The sequence below is a fragment of the Enhydra lutris genome, unplaced genomic scaffold, assembly GCF_002288905.1.
Source record: "Enhydra lutris kenyoni isolate GAN:26980312 unplaced genomic scaffold, ASM228890v2 scaffoldscaffold43, whole genome shotgun sequence".
In the NCBI taxonomy this organism is placed as follows: Eukaryota; Metazoa; Chordata; class Mammalia; order Carnivora; family Mustelidae; genus Enhydra; species Enhydra lutris.
The window spans coordinates 14125957-14145336 of record NW_019154127.1 but is presented as its reverse complement, the minus strand read 5'-3'; the positions used below and the strand labels follow the sequence as shown (position 1 = coordinate 14145336).

The following is a 19380-nucleotide window of genomic DNA, read 5'->3' as shown; positions in this document are numbered from 1 at the left end:
GATGGATGGATGGTGGGTGGATTATGGGTGGGTAGATGGATGGATGGTTGGATGAGTGATGGATGGACACATGGTGAATGGATGGATGGGTGGGTGGATGGACAGACAAAAGGACAGATGGTTGGATGAGCAATACAGCCCAGTCACCCTAGGTTAGTTCACAGGAAAAACCCCTTCCATGACTCAATTACCTTAGAATGATATTGAATTCCCCACCATTGCTCTCAGCGCTCCCCAACCCCCCAGCCAATCAGCAGACTCTTCTCTCCTAGCTCTAGAGGTCGATGGACCTACCATCCCCCATTCCCACCCCTCCCCCAGGGTTCAGACAGGCTGAGCCCTGGGGTCCTGGCGCTCTGGTGACGAGGTTCTGAACACACCATCCATCTCTCCGCAGGGCTTGGTGAGGCAGCTGGTCCTGCTGCCCGGCTCAGACGCCACCCTGCGGCTCTGTCCCTGCCGGAGTGCCGAGCTGGCCGTGCTGTCCATCCCTCCTGTCCTGCAGGGTATCACAGGGAAGCCAGAAGATAACGAGGTGCTAAAATATCCCTATGGTTAGTAGGTCAACACCACCCACTCTCCTTCACCGATGGTGGCCCCACGAGCCTCGTCGCTTTCCCACGTCCCCTGGGAGCAGACAGGAGAGTGATTATCAAATTAACAGAAGGACTGTCTCCGTCAAACCAGCCAGCACCATCCACCTTTCCTCCAGGAGGCTTGCCCAGTGGCCACCAAACCCCCCTTGGGTGGTGTCCCCAGGGAACCGCTGGTCCTGCTTGGGACGCCGGGGGCTGTTTCCTAACGTCACGCTCCTTCCCTTGGGCCTTCTGACTTCCACCTGCTGCCTGCTTTGCCCCCACACCAGTACGTGAGGTCTTCATCCCCGTCTGCCTCTGACAGCCAGCTACACCTCAGCCCCCCACCCCGGGACCCCGAGGGTCCCCTGCCCTGCTCTCCTTAGTGTGTGCTTGTGTGCTCTCCAGGTAGAAAGGTCCTGTCTGGGCGGTTTGTGTCAGCCACACCCCTGCCCCGGAGCAGCCGCGTCCCCTCCCACCACACTCCGCCAGGGAAACAGCCTCCGCCCCTCCCAAGCCTCAGGGTCACGCTCCACCAGTCAGGGGAGCCCCGAGCACATCACCCCCACAATCTAGTCCTGGCCTGGGTTTCCCAAGTCCCAGCAACACCGGCTTGTCTGCTGCCATTTTTTTTTAAAGATTTTATTTATTTATCTGAGAGAGAGAATGAGAGAGAGAGCATGAGGGGGGGCAGGGGGAGAAGCAGATTCCTGCTGACCAGGGAGCCCGATACGGGGCTCGATCCCAAGTCGCTGGGACCAACACCTGAGCCGAAACCAAGAGCTGGACTCCACCGTCAGAGCCACCCAGGCAGCCCCCCACCCCAGCTGCTTTTTATTTGTTTGCGTTGGGGAGCACTTTAACGTCTGCAGACTGGGGTGCCTGGTGGCGCAGTTGGCTCAGCATCTGGCTCTGGATTTCAGCTCAGGTCATGATCTCGGGGTCGTGGGATCGAGCCCCACATTGGGCTCCGTGCTCAGTGGGGAGACTGCTTCCCCCCTGCCCCTGCCCCTCCACTGCTGCTCTGTCTTGCTCTAAAGTAAATAAATCTTTCAAAAAACAGTCTACATATTGATGCCATTTATCGCCATGATATTTGGAATACTTTTATAGTAACAGTATAATTTTAATAATTTTTATTGTAAAAGAAGAGACAGAGGAAAATGACTTCCCTGCCCAGTGGAAATTTCCCGCTTCCGTCCAGTTCCAGCTCGGAACAAGAGGCAGGAGGCAGGCGTGTGAGCCCAGGTGCCCCCAGCGCGGGCAGCAGCGCACACGTCGCTGTGACTCGGTCTCGCAGCGTCATCAGGACCATGTGGCTTGGCCCGAGCTGAGGCGGAGCCATCGGAAGTGATGGGGTCAAATGCCAGGGAACAAGGCAAAACCAACCTCAGGCCGTGATGACTGAGGCTTTTCCAGGGGACGGTGGGCCGGCCTCTGCAGCGGGCAGGGAGGCCGGCCGGGGAGCCTCGTGGCTTCCGTCCTGCCGTGGGGGCCTCACTTCCTCCCCGGGGCCGTGTTGGAGACCCCTGTGTCCTCATGGTCCCTGTGTGTGTGCAGAGGCTAAGGCAGGACTGCCTGGGTCGGGGGCAACCTCCCAGCTCCATCTTCCTCTAGGGAACCTGTGCCTGGACGCTCCCCTTCCCTGTCTCCCCCAGAAACTGACATGAAGGTGACACTAGGCTCCCGGCCTCCATGCACCAAAAAGGAGGATGCCCAGTTCTGGTTCGACGCCAGCCGGAAGGGGCTGTTCCTGTGCGTGGGCAGCGAGTGGGTCTCCGTGTTAGCAGGTGAGGGGGCTCTGGGACTTGGGGCTCTTCTCGAGCCAATGCTGCTCGGGAACGGGCAGCAACCCCCAGGCCAGCAGGCCTGCATGTGTCAAGTGGGCAGGTCTCGGCACCCCTGCGCGTCTAGTCCCCGTGGCCCCAGGGTGCAGCCTCCTGGCGCCCTATCTGCCCCTCGGATCACAGACACCAGGCGGCGATGCCGGAGCCTAGAGGCGTGCGGTTCCCCTGAGCGCTCCCGGCGGTGCCTTCCCGCGTGGGTTTGAGAAGTCGAGGTTGCCCAGGGCGCCTGGGGCCCTCGCCCGCAGGAAACGGGAGCTGGCTGCAGCCGCCGCTCACGAGCCTTGACCCCAGTCCCTCGTGTCCTTGAGGGCACAGCCCATACAGGAGCCGCGAGTGTGGGGATGTCTTCTTAGGACCCGACACGTCCGGGCCGTCCCCGCAGTGTCACCGGCCATCCCGTGCGCCAGAAGCCCAGGCAGGCGCGAGCGGTCTCCTCTGATGGCCTCTCTGGGAGGGTGACGCGCGCTCTGGGCCAGTCGCCCAGTGAAGGCCCGATTGTGGCAGACGCGGGGCGTCTGGGCGCGGGGCCCTGGGGTCGCGCTCCCGCTCTGGGAGGCCCCAACCAGCTCCGGTCGCCACAGCAGCCAGAGAGAAGCTGGACTATGTGGAGGAGCACCAGAGCCTGCTCACCAGCTCGGAGACGCTGGGCCTGGAGGTCTTCGCCATCCCCGAGGCCGGGCTCTTCGTGGCGGCCGCCAACCGCAAAGCCACGTCCGCCATCTACAAGTGGACGGACGGCAAGTTCTCCTCGTACCAGAACATCCGCACGCACCAAGCCCAGTCCTGGAGACACTTCACCATCGGGAAAAAGGCAAGTGTGCGCCCAGCGACCGTCTCGGTCCTTCTTCTCTTGGGAAAACCCAAAGGCTGGGACGGCTCGCGCAGATGATCCGGGAAAGGATTCCTCATGGTTTCAGCGTCTTACCTGGGTTCTCGGCCGCTCGCACGGTCGGGCAGTTGGCGGCGTCTCTAATCCCGGCACGTGAAGTCTGTTTGGCTTCGTGCAGAACGGAGACGAGACCGCGCCCACCCTGCGGTCCGGCTCGACGTAGACCCACGGGGCTGAGCTAAAAGCTCGTTGGCCCATTTGATGAGCCTGTCAATGAGGTGGGAATCTCTGGGGAAGGGACCAGACTCCCGGCTGGGGGCCGGGGCCGGAGCTGGGGGTGAGACCCTCGAGGGCAGTCCCTTTGCAGCCGGGGCCGGAAGGAGCAAGGGCCCAGATGCTGGGTCCAAGGGACGCCCTCCGCACGACGCCTTGTCTTACCAGCTCCGTCTACACCCTTGGCTCCAGGGGCAATGTCCTGGGGCCGCTGTCCTGCCCCCGGCCTCCAAATGGCTCACCTGGCTCACTCACAGCTCGTGTGTACCAGGCACAACCTGCTCTCACCTCGGCCGCCCCCAGGATGGCCAGGGAGCAGAATGGACAGGGCTCTGCGCTCCCGTTCCCGCAGTCCGCCCCAGCCCAGCCGCGCTCCCCGTCCTGCCTGGCGAATGGCAGACTAGCGTTGGGTTGGCGACATTTCCATATAAAAAATGTTAACTTTGCTTCAAAGAAATACCAGAAAATTCAGCAAAGACAAGGGGGGAAGTTCTGTCCGGTCACTAACGCAGGCACAGGGCTTACGGGACGCACGCTCGCTCCTGGGCTCAGCAGACGAGCCCCACACACCCAGCCGGCTTGCCTCTGGGCCTGTCGCAGGCCGGGCACGCATGTGTCTGACCCGGCTACGTGACAAGCATGTGCTTCCGGGAGGGAGGAGGGCCAGGCAGGGAGGACAGTCTGCGCATGAAGCTGTTCCCAAGTCTGGGCATGGAAATGGGGACGGCGGGCTGACGAGCACAGAGACGTGACGGGCGGATCCACAGGGACACAGGCGCTCGGCAGCCCCAGCCAGGCCCCTCGCACGCACGGCAAGAGCCGCCGTCCCGGGCTCTCTCTTTCAGGTCTTCCTGGCCGTTGCTAATTTTGAACCGAATGAGAAGGGTCAGGAGTTCTCTGTCATTTACAAATGGAGTCAGAGGAAGCTGCGGTTCACGCCTTACCAGAGGGTCCCCACCCACAGCGCCCGGGACTGGGAGGCCTTCGAGGTGGCTGGGGAGCACTTCCTGGCCGTGGCCAACCACCGGGAAGGTAGGCCGTGGCCACACACACGGAAGGAATCCACAGGGGCGGGGGGAGGCTGACCCACCTGCCAGTCTGTTTCCACCTGGTTAACAAATCACGACGAATCACACCTGGCCCGGTGACATCTGGGTGAACACACCTGAGCACCTCCTTCCCGTCCAGGCAGGAGGACAGGTGCCCCGTCTGTGGGGGGCCCGCACAGTGGGGGCGGGGACGGGGGCCCGACCTCCGCATTTGAAACTAAGCAGCTAACTAACCAACTAATGAGCCTCCTCGTCGGGGGGCGGGCTGGGGAGGTGGGAAGGTCAGCTGCTGGGCTGGCAGAGGGACGGCGGTGCGGACAGTGTGCGGGCAGAGTCGCTGGAGGGATGCGGGACGTTGCTTCGTGCCTTCTGGGCACAAACCCTGGGACGCAGCAGGTGCAGAGTGGGGGCCAGGTCTGGCCGGGGCTGGGGACCTGGTTTCTGGGGTGATGGCCTGAGTGACCGTGGCTGGGGGATGTCTGCCTGGTGTCCCTCACGGCGGCCGCTGGCTCGCAGGCGACAACCACAACATCGACAGCGTCATCTACAAGTGGAACCCGAGGACGCGCCTCTTCGAGGCCAACCAGACCATCGCCACGTCCGGCGCCTACGACTGGGAGTTCTTCACCGTGGGGCCCTACTCGTTCCTGGTGGTGGCCAACGCCTTCAACGGCACGTCCACGAAGCTGCACTCACACCTCTACGTCTGGCTCCTCGGCTCCTTCCAGCTCTTCCAGGCCTTCCTGGTAAGGAGCCGTGGGAGCCCCGAGTCCCGCCTCCGTCAGGCCACCCGGCTTCTGCCACGCGGCAGCTGGAGACAGGGGACCAGGAGAGCCAGGACCGGTGCCCAGCTGCAGGCCCTCGCCAAGCACCGCACCCCCACGGGAGGCTCAGGCTGAGCCCGTGCCGCCCCGAGACGAGCCCGACACTGAGGCGGGAGGGGCCCTGCCCCCCCTCTGTCAGGAGCTTCCCGGGCAGCGCGCGGTGCTCAGCAGAGCTCGTGGCCCCTGGCCGGCCCGAGTATGGGGGCAGGGACAGCACGGGCCACTGTCCCTTCAGACTGTGAAGTCCCTCAGCGGGTCGCAGGCTCCACGAGCAGTCTGGCAAAGTGCAGAGGAGCGAGGGGCCACACAGGTTAATCGGACGCCACCGTGCCGGCTCCGGGCCTGGCCGAGGGTCGTGGGAAGCAGGTGCAGGGGTGAGGTGGGGACGCACGCAGCCCATCTTGGGACACCGGGCGGGCGCTGGCTACCTTCCCCGCTCCCGATGGAGCTGGGGGCCCTCGTTCTCTACTCGCCGCAGTCACGCGGAGAGCTGTCAAGCTGTCGCCGCCGACAGGACTCCTCCCCTGATCCTTCCGGAACGTCCCTCTGCCTGTCTGTCTGGTAGTCAGTGCGGCTCCCTCGGGGAGGACGTGGGGACAAGCTGCAGAGGGTGGGGGCCGCTGCAGGAGGGCGGCCGGGTCTGCGATGTGTAGGCGGGAGGCTGTGGAGAAGAGCCAAGAGAGTGGCCCCTCTTGGCCGCGGGCAGGGGGAGTGGCCGGGCCGTGTGCCCAGCGCGGGGAGGTCCGGGGCAGCCGCGGAGTGACGCTAAAGCTCCTGTGGGACAAGGCGGCCTGGGGTGAGCACGAGGCACGGCCCCGAGTTTCCTGGCAGGAGGAGGTGGTTCCTGGGGCTGCGACTCCGGAGATGGGGAGCCCAGAAGAGGAGGGCCGGCGGTGGGCAGGAGTCCTCGCAGCCACGGGCCTCCGTGCGGGCCTCGGGGACTGAGCGCTGAGCCAGGCTGAATGAAAGTGCGGAGCCAGGAGCTTCCCCCACCTCCTCCCAGTCGGTCCTCACGGCCGCCCCGTGAGCTGAGTGCTGCCCGTAGTCTCCCTTCACGCCCGGGGATGCCGAGGCACAGGGTCCCGGGACCGGCGCCTGGCCGAGCCAGGATGGGAGCCCAGGTGGTGCCATCGCTCAGTCCAGCGGTGGACAGATCGTCGAGCACAAGCTCCCTCCACGGCGCCCGCCATCGCCATGAGGCCAGGACCCCAGAAGACAGGTGGGCTGGCCGGGGGCAGAGCCGTTCCCAACAATGGGGCTGGGCGTGGGTTCGCCAATTTGGAAAGCGTTCAGCAACGGGCTGGTGTGGGGTCTGCCTGTCGCACGCCCCGTGGAACTAGAGGCCAGCCCGTGAGAAGGTGGTGCTAGAGGGTCTGGGAGCCGACCCTAGGTGGCCACATAGGGAATCGAGGGGAGGCCTGGATGCACAGGCTGGGGCTGACAACGGGCCCCAGAGCCATTGTGGAAGGGCCTGCCCGGTGACAGGCACACGGCAGCTCATGGGGGAACCGCACAGGCTGTAAATGACCTGCCAGGGCACCGGGGTCACGTGGAGGCCAGCTGGGGGAGGGAGTCCACGTGCCCGTGCATCAGAAGTCCGCGGGGGTGCGACCGTGGGACCGGAAGTCTTCATTCTGAAGGGTGATGCAGGATGAGTGCTTCCAAGGAGCTGGTGGGTGGGCGGGGGTGGGGAGCAGGCCCCGGGGTGTCCCCAGAGCAGGGACCCGTAACGAGCGTGGAGGGAGCTGCCTACAGCCGCATGGTCACCCTGGCCCGGTCTGGAGCAGAACCGACAAACCACGCGTTTGGTAGGACTCGGGCTCCTGCCGGGCTGGGAGGGCGTCCAGGAGATCGTCGTCCTACGGCTACCAGCGCCGGGATCCCAGCTCTCTGCACTTGCACCGAAGGCCCCGGTAGAACCACGTTCTTCATCAAGGGCTGCTCCCGGAGGCACTGCCTGGCAGGGACAGAGCCACCTGCCGCCGTTCTCCCCAGGGCCACGCACCGACAGCGGGGGCTCTGGGCGTTGGTGAAGGACCGAGATAGGAAACAGTGGAACTCGTGTGCAGACGTGCGCCCGCGCCGGACCACAGCCAGCTAACTCGAGGAACACGAGGGATTTTAAAATTGTAATTACCCTAATTACCCTTTAAATTCTAATTACCTTCAGAAGAACTCAAGGAAACATCACCTTTGTAAGGTCTGTACCAAATGCCATGAAGGGACAGTTCCTGGGCATTAAAAAGATGGTTGCTGGCCCTACAGGAAGATACTCGTCAACTAGGCTGGAAAGTCGAGGCAGGGGAATGTCTAGATGCAGAACGAGAAGATGAGATAGACCGAGGGCATCAACCCAGGAGATCCAGAAGGAGTGACACGGGAGCGGAGAGCCATGGGGCCATCGAGGGGCTCCCATACCCGGGACCGTGCCGGCCGCTGGGGGACGCTGGCCCCGGAGACCAGATCCAAGAGGCTCAGGCTGTCACACCACGGGTTTCTCCCCTGGGTTCCGAGCGAGACCACTTCCAGTCCGAATTCTGTGTGCTGCGCCGTGGGCGGGAGAAGGAACCCAGGCCACCACCTGGGGTTAGTCCCCACCCAGTGAAGCGTGACGAGGGCCCCTGGACCTCCTCTGGCGTGTGGCTTCTCCGTCCGAGGCAGGAAGCCCCCTCCGGCCGCTGGCCGTCAGCCCCCACCCAGTGTCGGCTGGCCGGCGCAGCTGTGTGGGACCTGGAAACCGGGTGGGGGGTGCTGCCCACGACGTGTGCGCCTGCATGTACCGGAGTCACCAGACACCGGGAATCAGTGGGAGCTGCGGCTCCGCCCAGATGGTGGTGAAGGCAAGTTCCAGGGCGAGGACAGTCCCTATGGCCTGTGGAGAGAGTCCAGGGGGCCAGCTGGGGAAGAGGAGGACAGCATGGACACGCGGCCAGCTGGCGTGAAGACAGGACGGAGGGACGGAGGTGCAGCAGACACCCCCGGGAGGGGCTTGTGGACGCGGCGTCCCCAGGGTGCTACCCGCGTCACAGAGCAGGACGGAACAGCTCCAGGGGAGGGCAGGACCCACGAGAGGCTGGAACACAGGGTCATGGCAGAGACAGGGATTGTCTTCCCCAAAAAGGAAAAAGAGGGGAGCGGGGACGGGTTGGGGTTGCAGCGGTAATCCCCGGCTTATCGGACAGCCGCCGCAGGCAACACTCCGGAGCTCGCGTGCGAGGAGCCACGGGCAGGGTGGTCGCTGTTCAACAGAGTCTGCTTCACCTGCGTGAGGGGACCGTCCCCGGGGTGGCGTGGAGCTCCTCCCACCACTGAAACCCCGGAGAAGGGCAAGGCTTGGCGGGAGTGACACTGGGAGGCGGTCTGGACACCGTAAGTGCCGACAGGGACATCCCGATCCTGGAGTCGCCCCGTGGACAGAGCCTGCAGGCTCGGTCTGGGGTGTGAACTGAGTGTCTGTGTTGGGGCTCCTTGGTAGAGGGACAAGGGGAAGGGGTGGTGAAGGACGGAAGGGGGCCCGTGTGTTCTTCCTAGAGCTCCAGGAGACAGAGGCATTTCCCGGGGACCTCTTAAGGGGCACAGTCACCCACAGCCCCCAGGCAGGGGCCACACTGTCTCCAGGGGCCCAGGCCCCAGACGACAGGCCAGGCTCCCCACCCGGCAAGACCGGATGGCCGTGGGCCCTGCCCTGTGCTTGGGACGTGGTTTTTCCGGTTCCTGAAGGCCTCGGGCCAGAAACGCTGGGATTCCCACGGGTGCCAAACTTTCTTGCTTCCCCCTCTGGAAAGCCTTTCCGCTGTTGGTAGAGATATTTGAAGGCAGATCTGCGGTTGCCCTCGCTCAGCCAGCTCGTGGTTCGCCCGCAGGCCCAGTTCACAGATGAGAACACTGAGGCGGGAAGCGAGGGGACCCAGCTGGGGGCACAGGTGGGGTGTGGAGGGGCCATCGGTCCATACAAGGCCCCATCATTGCGGGGGAGCCTGGAGTCTGGCCTGGGGCCCTGAAAGGGGTCCCTGGGGCCATGCATGTCCTCCCCTCACCTGTGAGCGTGGCTCGTCCCTCTGAGAGCTTTCTGTCCGCCGGGGGCTGGGAGGAGAGACTGAGCGTTGCTGAGCAGACCCTCCTGGGGTCTTAGCCTGTGCTGAAGGCAGGTGGGAGAGGCTCCCGGACCGTGGTTTCAGGACTTCATCCCCAGCAACATCGGTCGACAGCCAGCCCCAATGGCAGCCGCTGTTCTGCATTTTGGGGTGGCCTCTGAGCGCCCGCCCCAGTCTGCAGGGGATCCCAGGAGCCAGAACTCTGGGGGCACCACTGTCCCCTGACCCTGCAGGCCACCGAGGGAGGCCCCGGGGGGCCAGCGACTTCACACCCTGCCCCGAGGCCTTCCCTTATGCGCCCCATCTCCTCACACTTCGACAGTCCTCAAACCCCGCAGCAGCCCACTTTCATGGTTTGCCAGCGATCCCCCCACTGTGTTTAATCCTTTTAGGTCCTGGCACCGCCTGAGTGTTTCCTGTTTGAAGTTTTACAGCATCTTTTGTGACCGTGTGCTTTGAAGCAGGCAAGGCCGGGAGCTTTGAAAGACCTCGGGGCCCTTTTCCAGAGGGTGGGGCCGGGCGTGGGGCCCATGGTGTTAAGGACGTCCCGCAGGACGGTACTGGCAAGGAGCTGGGGCGCGCTGGGCACCCGAGGTCGGCTCGCAAGGAAGGCCCTGGCCATACGGGGCTGGTGGCTGGTGTGAATGGGAGGCTGGCTGCTCACAGCAACCCCCCAAGGAATTCCAGAATCTTCCCGCCAGTGGCAGACACAGGGCTCCGACGACTGGGCCTCCCCATCTTAGAGCCAAGGGGGCCCGGGCTGGGTGTGTCCAGGAAGGCAGGAGCTCTGTCCATGGGAAATCCAGCCTCCTGCGCTCACGGGCTGTGGGGGGCCAGCGGTCACTGCCATCAGATGTGGACCCGGCATGGGGGTGGGGGAGGGGAGGGAGCCGCTGACCATGTCGGGGTTTGTGGCCCGGGCGGCGGGCTGACGGGCGTGAGGGGCTGGCAGAGCGCCCACAGGGCCCCCGGGGGAGAGTCTCAGGTGCCAGGGACGGGGGCAGCCGGTGAGGGAGGGACGGGCAGGGGTGCCGGCGGTCAGCGTGCGTGTGGGGGCAGTGCGTGGAGCTGCGGCTCGTCAGAGGCTCCGTTTGCGCCGAGCGTGTGAGAGTCCGGAGGCAGCGGGGAGGCAGCGGGGAGGCAGACGGAGCGCGGGGTTGACAGCCGTACCTGCACGCTGGGTGGTGGCGGAGCCCCTCGGGGCCAGCACTGCGGGCGCCCCGGGATGCGGGCTGCCTCCTGGCGCCTTCTGTTTGCTCGGGGGGCAGGCAGCCTGGGGGAGACCCAGAGATCAGCCAGGGAGGGTGTTGCTGCCCCCCCCCCCCCAGAGCTGGAGTTCACCCACCCCGGCCGGCTGCCTTCTGTGGGGTTAGCAGCAGTCCCGCCCCGGGGCCCTCTGGGGGCCGCCCGCCGTCCCTTGGAAGCACACCTGTCTCCCTGTCCTGCCCCCGGGCACTCCCGACCTTGACTCTTTGCTCCATCGAAGCCAGAACCCAAGGGCCTCCTGGCCCAGCCTGACCCTCTGGCCACCGGGAGCCGCCCACGAGGGAGGCTGTTGGGGGCTCCAGGTGCGTCTGGCTGCCACGTCCCTGAAAAGCCATCATCCTGCCAAGGCGCTCGGGCAGCCTGCCAGGCACCGTGCCGGGGGCAGTTGGGACAGGCCCAGGGGAATTCCGTGCAGAGGGACGGCGGGAGGGGCCCCCCACCCAGCCCAGCAGGTGTCGGCCACCGCGCCAGGTGCCAGGCAGGGTTTGGCAAGCCTGTTGGATGTGGGAATTCCTTCTGTCTCTGATGAGCCCCTAATGCACCAGGATCCAGGAGCCGCCTGACAGCAGGCCCGAGGCCCCTGCTCCCCCCGGCCAGGCCGGCGCAGCCGTGGGCAGAGACACTCCCCACTCTTCGGAGCTGAGGGTGCGGGGGTTGGCCTTGCTCTGAGAGGGGCTCCAGCAGCCCTGCGTGGGGAGGAAGGGGTCATCGACGGCCAATGGCTGTGGCCCCAGGAGGCCTCCTGGGGGTCTTGGCCACCCTGTGGCCAGATAAAACCCCGGATGCTGAGCTCAACTTGGGCTCCAGGTAAACCATGAATAACTTCAGTAAAGTCTGTCCCCAGCAGTGCACAGGACACACACAGACTGAAACCCCTGCTTACCTGGAATTGGAAGTGCATGAGGCACCCCAGTCCTTGCTGTATGGGGGCGCGGAGCAGGGCAGACAACACCCCTCCAAACCACTCACGCACCGAGGGCTCCTCCCTGCCTCTGCTGCCAGCCCCCCCTCGGCCGTCCGTCCCGCCCCGGCACCGCCTCCGCCCGCACTCCGGGAGCCTCCCACAGCCCCCCTCGGGCCCCCGTCTGTATGCACCTCTGTGCTGGCCCTGAAGGTGCGTGAGCGGGCTGAGGTCGTGAGGCTGGGAGCCGGAGGGAAGCCCTGGTGCCCGGGGGCGGGGGGTGTTAAACCACCTGCCGGCCACATTACTGTGAGGTGTGCGCGCGCCTGTGTGTATACAGGCGTGTGTGGATGTGTGGGTATAGTGTGTGTATGCAGGCACGTGCGGGTGTGTGCACACATGTGTGCACGCAGGAGCACATGGCATAGGTACATATGTGTGCATGCCTGGGCCTGCAGGCTCGCGCCTTTGCACACGTGTGTCTCCCAGTGGTGTGGCTTCCCCAGCGCAGGGCTGGAGGCAGCCTGTGGTCCTGTGGACTGACGCTCGCGTTCGCGTCTGAGCACCCGCAGGACTGCCCGTGTGACTCTCCGCGCGGGTGTGGGTCCCCAGCAGGTGTCCTGGGGACCATGCTGACGGCTCCGTTGGCCGCAGGAGTCTGTGAGCCTGCTTGGATGTGAGGTGACCCCAGGGGACAGACCCCGTGCCCCTTGTGGAGCCACAGACACGCTCATCCAGAAGGGCCTGAGCCCAGCTCCCGGTGCCCGCACTGAGTCAGTGACCGCGGGGGGTCCAGGTCCCCTTGTCCTTGTCCTAGGGGGTCTTACTGTTTCAGCTGAAACTCACCTGTTCCCGCTCCTCAGGACAGGGCCAGACCTGTTTCTGGAGCCGCTGGACTAGGAGCCCGTTCGGGGACCGCGGGAGGACTGTTCTCAGCGGCCGGAGGGGCCCCGGCAGACAACGGCCCCCTCTGCTGGGCATGGAGAGAATGCTGCCTCGACCCACGGAGTTTGGTCTTGGTCCTGTGGCGGGGATTGGACAGGGACAAGCAGTCAGGCCGGCCGCACATCCCGAATTTGCCAGTGGGACGGTGACACCCAAGCAGGTGACAGATGTGCCAGGGAGCTTACCTCCCTGGGCACGCACGTCCACCCGCACACCCTCACCTGCCCGCCCTTGTTTTCCATTCGATGATGCGGAGGATGTTTCCCCGTGGACACCGAGCTCCCCTCATCCCTGGTGTCGCTGCCCCGTCGTCCCGGCGCCCTGCGGTCCAGGACGTGTCGTCTCCTGCTGCCTTTGAGCTTCTCAGCCTGTCTTCTGCGCCACCTACGGGGACACGACGTGTCCAGGCGCGGGTCTCTTACTTACTCTGCACTGGTCTCTGATCTTCTTGGACCTGTGGTTGGTGTTTTTAATCCAGTCTGGAAACAGTTCAGCCCTCGTGCTTGTGAATGTCCTCTCTGTCTCCTCCTCTTGCCCTCTCATGGGTGCCAGACCACATCACATGGTCCCGCGGGACGTGGGCTCTGTCCGTGTGTCTTGGAACCTCTTTTCCCCTTCGTGCGCTTCCGTTCGGATGACTCCTGATGGTCTCCCTGCAGTTCCCCGATTGTCCCTTCTGGACAGCCCCGGAGCTGTCCCGTCCCGCGAGCGTCTGAATCGAGACACGACATTTCCGTTAGAGATGGCGCCTCGGCTCCGGCGGTTTTCACGCTGCCGAACGTCCGCTTCTGCGCTCGCCACGTGCGCGTTTCCCGAGGGCTCTCCCCAGAGTCCCCGCAGAGCCTGCGTGGGCAGCGGCGGTGTTTGCGCTGTTGCTCGTTTCCGATCCGTGTTTCTCTCAATCACTCATCGCTCTTGCCTTCTGCGGAAGCCTCCAGCCTCCCGACGGCTGCCCCTGAGTCCTTGGATGCCGGCCCCAGGTGTGAGCTCAGGAGCTGGACGAGACCCCGAGAGGTCGACGAGGCGACATTGGGGCTCCCCCTTCTGGGCTACCTCCTGTCTCGGGTGTTCCTTCTCATTTCTAGCCGCTCCGGAAGCTCAGACTCTCCCCTGGGGACCCCCAGCCAGCCGGCCTGCTGCACCCACTGAGGGCCCTGTCCCGGCAGCGGGGGGTGAGGGGTCCTCAGAGGGGGAGTCAGGCAAACACGCACCACATGCACGGGATTCCCTTTGTTCCGGGGTCACGGCCCCTGCGGGGTGGGCCTGCCCTTGGCCCTGTCCGGAGCCTCCACTTGAGGCAGGCTCAGCTGTGTTTGCGCCTGGCCAGCAGGTGTGGTCTGCATCAGAAGCTGGAAGTCCGTCCATGCAAATGCCCGCTTCTGTGGCCCACAGGGACAGATGGGGTCAACGGAACCCCTCTGTGCTGACACGGGCACCAAGAGCCCAGCGGCATCCACTCTCGTGGCTTAGGCTCCCCGAGGGCTCTTCCATCCGCCACAGACCCACCACGGGGAGCCACGCTCACCCTCTCTGGCTTGACCCCCTCCATCCGCAGTCTTCCTATGCAGTTGCCCAAAGGGCCTCCCCTGCATGGACCCCTCGTCTCCCTAGGAAAATGCCCCCATTTATTTCGGGCCCCACCTCTCTCCTCAGGGCTCAGAGCCTGCATCTGGGCTCCTCTGGTCCCGTCCTTCCTTATGCACCAGCACCCCCATAATCCCCGAGATGCTGGCCACAAACGGGGCAGAAACGTCCTCCTCGTGGGCCCCCATGCAAGTCAGCTCATGCAGCGTGAGCTCTGGGCAGAGGCTCCACAGTGCGCCGTCCGCGTACCAGTCCCACCCCGTTTCCTCAGGCACACCTCACCCTCGAGGGTGATGAAGGATTTACGGAGGAACAGCATGCACGGGGGGCCCAGGGGTGGGGCTGTTGATCAGACCCAGGGAAAACCTCAGGCCTGGGACAGCATGTCGTGAGAAACACAATCGCCTAGAGGTTGCTTCAGAGGTGAGAGCTGGGAATGGAGGAAGCAGGGAAGGCTCCCTGGAAGAGGTGTTTTAGCGGCTGGAACTTGCAGGACGGGCAGCACTGGGGTTGGGGGAGCGGGAGGCACGGAAGGCTAAGAAGCACTCGGCACAGGTGATCTCTCTGGGTGTGGGCACATTTGGGCACCACAGACAGGACGGGGGTGGCGGCCGTGAGGCTGGGAAGTGAGCAAAGCCGGCGGGGGGAAGGCTGCCTGTCCGGTGCCTGCTGCGCCGTGGGTGCCGCGCCATGTCTGAGGGCCAGCTGGGACGCTGCAGAGGGGCGCTGTCCTCTCCTTCTCGCCCTGCCCAGACATTCGGCGCCGCGGACTGGGAGGTTTTCCACATCGGAGAGAGGGTCTTCCTCGCAGTCGCCAACAGCCACAGCTACGACGTGGAGATGCACGTGCGCAATGACTCCTACCTCATCAACTCGGTCATCTACGAGCTGAACGTCACCGCGCAGACCTTCGTCAAGTTCCAGGAGATTCCCACCTGCAGGTGCGCCCGGGCCGGGGGGTGGTCAGGGGCAGGGCCCGCGTCACTTACGTGATGACGCTGCCCTCGGGGGCAGCACGGCCGGAGCTGGGCATGCGGCGGCTCCTGGTGCGCAAGCGTGTCCCCGTCTGTGGGGCTGCGCCGTGGCCTCTCGGGGCTCCTCCCAGGACAGCTGAGTGACTATGGGGCCCAAACTCTCACCTTGGCCCTACGACTTTCCAACCGTGCACCTTGCTCGTTTGTTTGCCGCGGTTCCATGATTTTTATTAAATTCACAGATCCGTGCAACCATCACCAGGTGGTTTTAGGATATTTTCATCACCCCAAGAGGAAACCCCCTACCATTCAGCTGTCACTCCCCCTCCCCAGCCCCGGCAGTCAGCCGTCTACTTTCTCCACGGAGTTCCCCATCCTGGACGTTTCGTCCACGTGGAATGACGTGGGAGGTGACCCCTGGTGCCTGCTGTCCTCCCTGAGGCCATTCCTCAAGGTTCCTCTGCGTGTGGCGCAAGCCCAGGTTCCACAGCTTTTCACGGCCCAGCGACATTCCATCCTGCTCGTGGGTCCATCCTGTGGGCCCCGTCCACCGCCCGCTGAGGAACAATTGACCAAGTGCCGTGGCTCTGGAGAGTGGAAATAGGCCTGCTCTGGGGGTCCGGCTGGGGCGCACGGCTGGACGGCTCACTTTCCGCTGCACTCGAGCAAACCTGGCATCTGGTAGGAGCCGCAGTGCCCACGGCGTGAGTCCGCTCGCTTCTCCCCGACCCGGCCGGAGGACAGATGACCACGGCGCCACACATCTGCCGCCCGCGGCCACGTCTCAGGGAACACAGCACGGGCTGAATTGCAGAATCATGACTGGCCGCAGCTCTGAGCCAGTGGACGGGGACAGGCTGGCCTGGCCGCCAGCGCCCGGCTGAGTCCCGCTGCTGCTCACGGAGGCTCAGCCTCCCCATCTAAGAAGGACGCAGCCTGTGGGTTTGTAGTAAGAAATACAGCTTCCGAACGTAGGAGGACATTTCTCTGTCATTCCCTGAACCGGTGTCACACAAGGAGCCACGGACCAAATGGGTGACGTCATAGCCAGGGTCCTCACCCTGCCTCAGGGCAGGGGCAGTCCTGCATGCCGCCCTGGAATGATCACAGGCTTGGGACCTTTTCTCCGATCCCTTCCACCACTTTAAAGTGAAAGATCCATCCCACACTCCACCGCAGCACAGTGCAAGTCCACCGGCCACGGGCGGATGAATGGATGAGCTCGCGGACCCTCCACGTAGTGCGGTATCATAAAGGAGGGACAGTGACACAGGCCACCACACACAGACCTGGGGGACACTGTGCTCAGGGAGATTGGCCACCCCCAAAAGACAAACACAGTGCGACTCCAGTCATACGAGGTCCCCCCTGGCACTTGAACTCCGAGGCGGAGAGTGGTTGGGGCCTCCGGGGCTCGGGGAACCTGTTAGGGCTTAACGGGGACGGAGGTTGGGTTTGGGAAAGCGAGAGTCCCGGAGACGGCCGCTGGTGATGGTTGCACGGTGTCGCTGACGTCCTCAGACCACCGGAAACGGTTAAGGTGACACAGTTTATGCTAGTTGTAGTTTATAGATTTTAAAAATGTTTCTAAAAGCTAACAGGTGAGTTGTACTTCCCCAGAACAGACCCAGTTCACCGTGCGAGAAGACCGCTCCGGATCTCGGGGGGCACGGGGCCCCGGCATTAGGAGAGCCGGCTCGGAGCCCGTGCCCAGTTCACTCACACCTGCCCCCCGCCCCGTCTCCACAGCGCCCTGGACTGGGAGTTCTTCTCGGTGGGAGAAGACTACTTCCTTGTGGTGGCAAACTCCTTTGATGGAAACACCTTCTCTGTAAACAGTATTATTTACAGGTAAAGACCCTCCAAAGGCTGCCCCCTTCCTCCCCGCTGGGTCTACCTGGGGGCTGGGGACTCACCATTCTTGCAGGGCAGGTGGCCCGTGGGTCACACTGACAGTTGCAGCTCGGGCTTGCGGCCGGAGCTACAGACTTCCGACACCGTGGCGGGAGAGGTCATGGTGTTTTCCGCTGTGAGCAGCCCTGTGCGGGACGGTGGCGGGACCGCCCTTTACCCGGCCGGCGCAGGTTTGCGTGTCCTCACACGGTGCGGGGCCCCAGCGTTCGGTTCACTCTGGGTGGCTTTCCAGTTTCGTGAGCACGATCCCTGGGAGCCTTTCCTTCCCCTTTCCAGCTGCGTGCCAGGATTTAACCACCGTGTCCAGACGCCCGACCGAGTTATCATCTCAGGTCTGCTAGTTTTTCTTAAGAAGAATCTTGTGGAGTTTCTAGGGGTATAATTACACCCGGGAGTACAAGCAGCTTTGTCCCCTGATTTCTAATGTTTGTTCTCCTCACTGGTTTGCCGAAGTAGCTAGAAATCCCAGAACAGTCTCGGCCAGGGGACCACCGCTCTGTCCCGCTGTCTGATGGGAGCTGTCCGAGTGTCCCGGGTGGTTCTGATGTGGCCCGGACCCTCCTGCCGGCCTGGCTCTTCTCTGCCCTCCTGCCGACGTAACGACTCAGGGAGGATCTCCGGGCCTTCCTGCGGCGGGCGAGCGCCCTGAACGGTGTTGTGCCGCGGCTCGGGACGCCGCCGACTTCCCAGCGCGTGGGCCTGACGTCAAGTGTTCGCGTCCACGATAGCGCACGAGCAGGCCTGACGTTTCTCGTGGGGACTTGCCTTTACCCCGTCTGATCTGGAGCGTAGCTCGGTAAACACACAGGCCGAGCTCTCCACCTCCCCTCGCGGGCTGGGCGAGTTCGCTCAGTAGAGCTGTTCCCCAGCAGACCGTTCTCCCTGCGGCCGGCCTAAATCCTGCGATAAGGTCCCCTGGCCTGGCTCTTTTCAGGGGTGTCTCTCGAGCACCCTCCCTGATGTCTCCCACGGTGACTGGCACAACCCGTCTTTTCACCTCCTCTCCGGACAGTCGGGTCATCCATATCTTGCTAGAAAAATCACCGATTTTCGTTAGACTTTCTAACTTATTAGAAAGTAGAATTTCCAAGAGGACAAATGAGTTTTAGAATTCATGTGGAAGAAAAGATTTTCGAAGGCGGCCCAGAAAATTCTGAAAAAGGAGACTCATGAAGGAGTGTCCTGCAGCGTGGCGACGGCCGGCGGTTCTGCCGGAAGTGAGCCCGCGGGGGGGGGGGGGGCTCACAGCCCCGAGGACGGCCAGCGGCTCTCAGTCACGGGACGCGACACGTGTCGTGCTCCTCGTCCACGGGACGAGGACGCGTGGCGTGTCGCGTAACAAAGCGGCTGCAGGGAGTTTCCGTGCATCCGGAGGGCGAAGCCGTGGTCCGCTTCAGGTCGTGCCGAGAAACAGGTTTTCGCGATGAAGCACGCAAACGGCAACTCGCAAACGGCAGAAACGCCGCGGGAGGCCAAGACGACTTGGGCCGCGCAGGTGCTCAGGAGGCCGTGGGGCTTCCGCACACCAGGCCGCCGGGGTGACTCCGAACCTTTGGGGTTTCTGTGGAAAAGGCATTGCATTCAGAATCAAAGAAAAGTTGATAAAAGACCGTGTTAATTTGGATCAGGGACAAGGACACGCACAGGAAGAAAATGCAGAGTGCGTGTGAGCAGGAGGGGCTGGCAGGCGGCGCACTGGGCTGTGGGGACAGGAGCCGCCCGGCCTCCCCACAAGTCACCCTAACGAGTGTCCAGATGAAAACCCTCCCGCGCTCGGCCCCAGCGCCCTGCCCTGGGGACTCCACCCACCCGCAGATCCCTTTTGGGGGCACAGCCCAGAACCGCTGACTCTGCGGGTGGCCCGATGGACGGGGTCGGGGGTCAGGGCCGGGTCGCCCGGTGCTGTGCCAGGTGCTGCTACCTCCTTTGAAAACAGAGGGACTCCACGCCTGTGTGGTGACAGGCGTGCGTGGGGGGCTCACCGTCCACACCGGCCCCAGGAGGAGGGGGAGGTCCCAGCTCAGCGCCAACAACCAAACTTCTGGCACGGCCGGGATCCCCTCCATGTCCCCCGCCCACGGGGATATCTGCGGGCACTCTGGGCTGGCAGGACCCAGGCTGGACATGAGGAGCTACGGGGTCTTGGACAGGGTAGGGGGCCCCTTCCGGCCCTCAGTTTCCCTCTTCGTAGGCTGAATAGGCTGAGTTTCCCTCGCGTAGGCACAGGGAGAGGCACCCAGGGGCACCCAGGGGTTGGAGGGACAGGTGCAGGCCTAGAGAGGGCAACGCTGCGCTTCCCTGGTCA

General features: G+C 63.9%; 1 protein-coding gene across 1 annotated transcript in view; it reads left to right on the top strand.

Moving 5' to 3' along the window:
* Positions 1–19380, top strand: part of LOC111155760 (thrombospondin type laminin G domain and EAR repeats) — a 164260-nt gene that overhangs the window by 144456 nt on the left and 424 nt on the right. Inside the window, exons 5-11 of the mRNA XM_022516144.1 lie at positions 398–554; positions 2234–2365; positions 3007–3233; positions 4370–4556; positions 5090–5319; positions 14941–15128; positions 16911–17012. Of these exons, the coding sequence (XP_022371852.1) occupies positions 398–554; positions 2234–2365; positions 3007–3233; positions 4370–4556; positions 5090–5319; positions 14941–15128; positions 16911–17012 (1223 nt within the window). The remainder of the gene's footprint in view (positions 1–397; positions 555–2233; positions 2366–3006; positions 3234–4369; positions 4557–5089; positions 5320–14940; positions 15129–16910; positions 17013–19380) is intronic.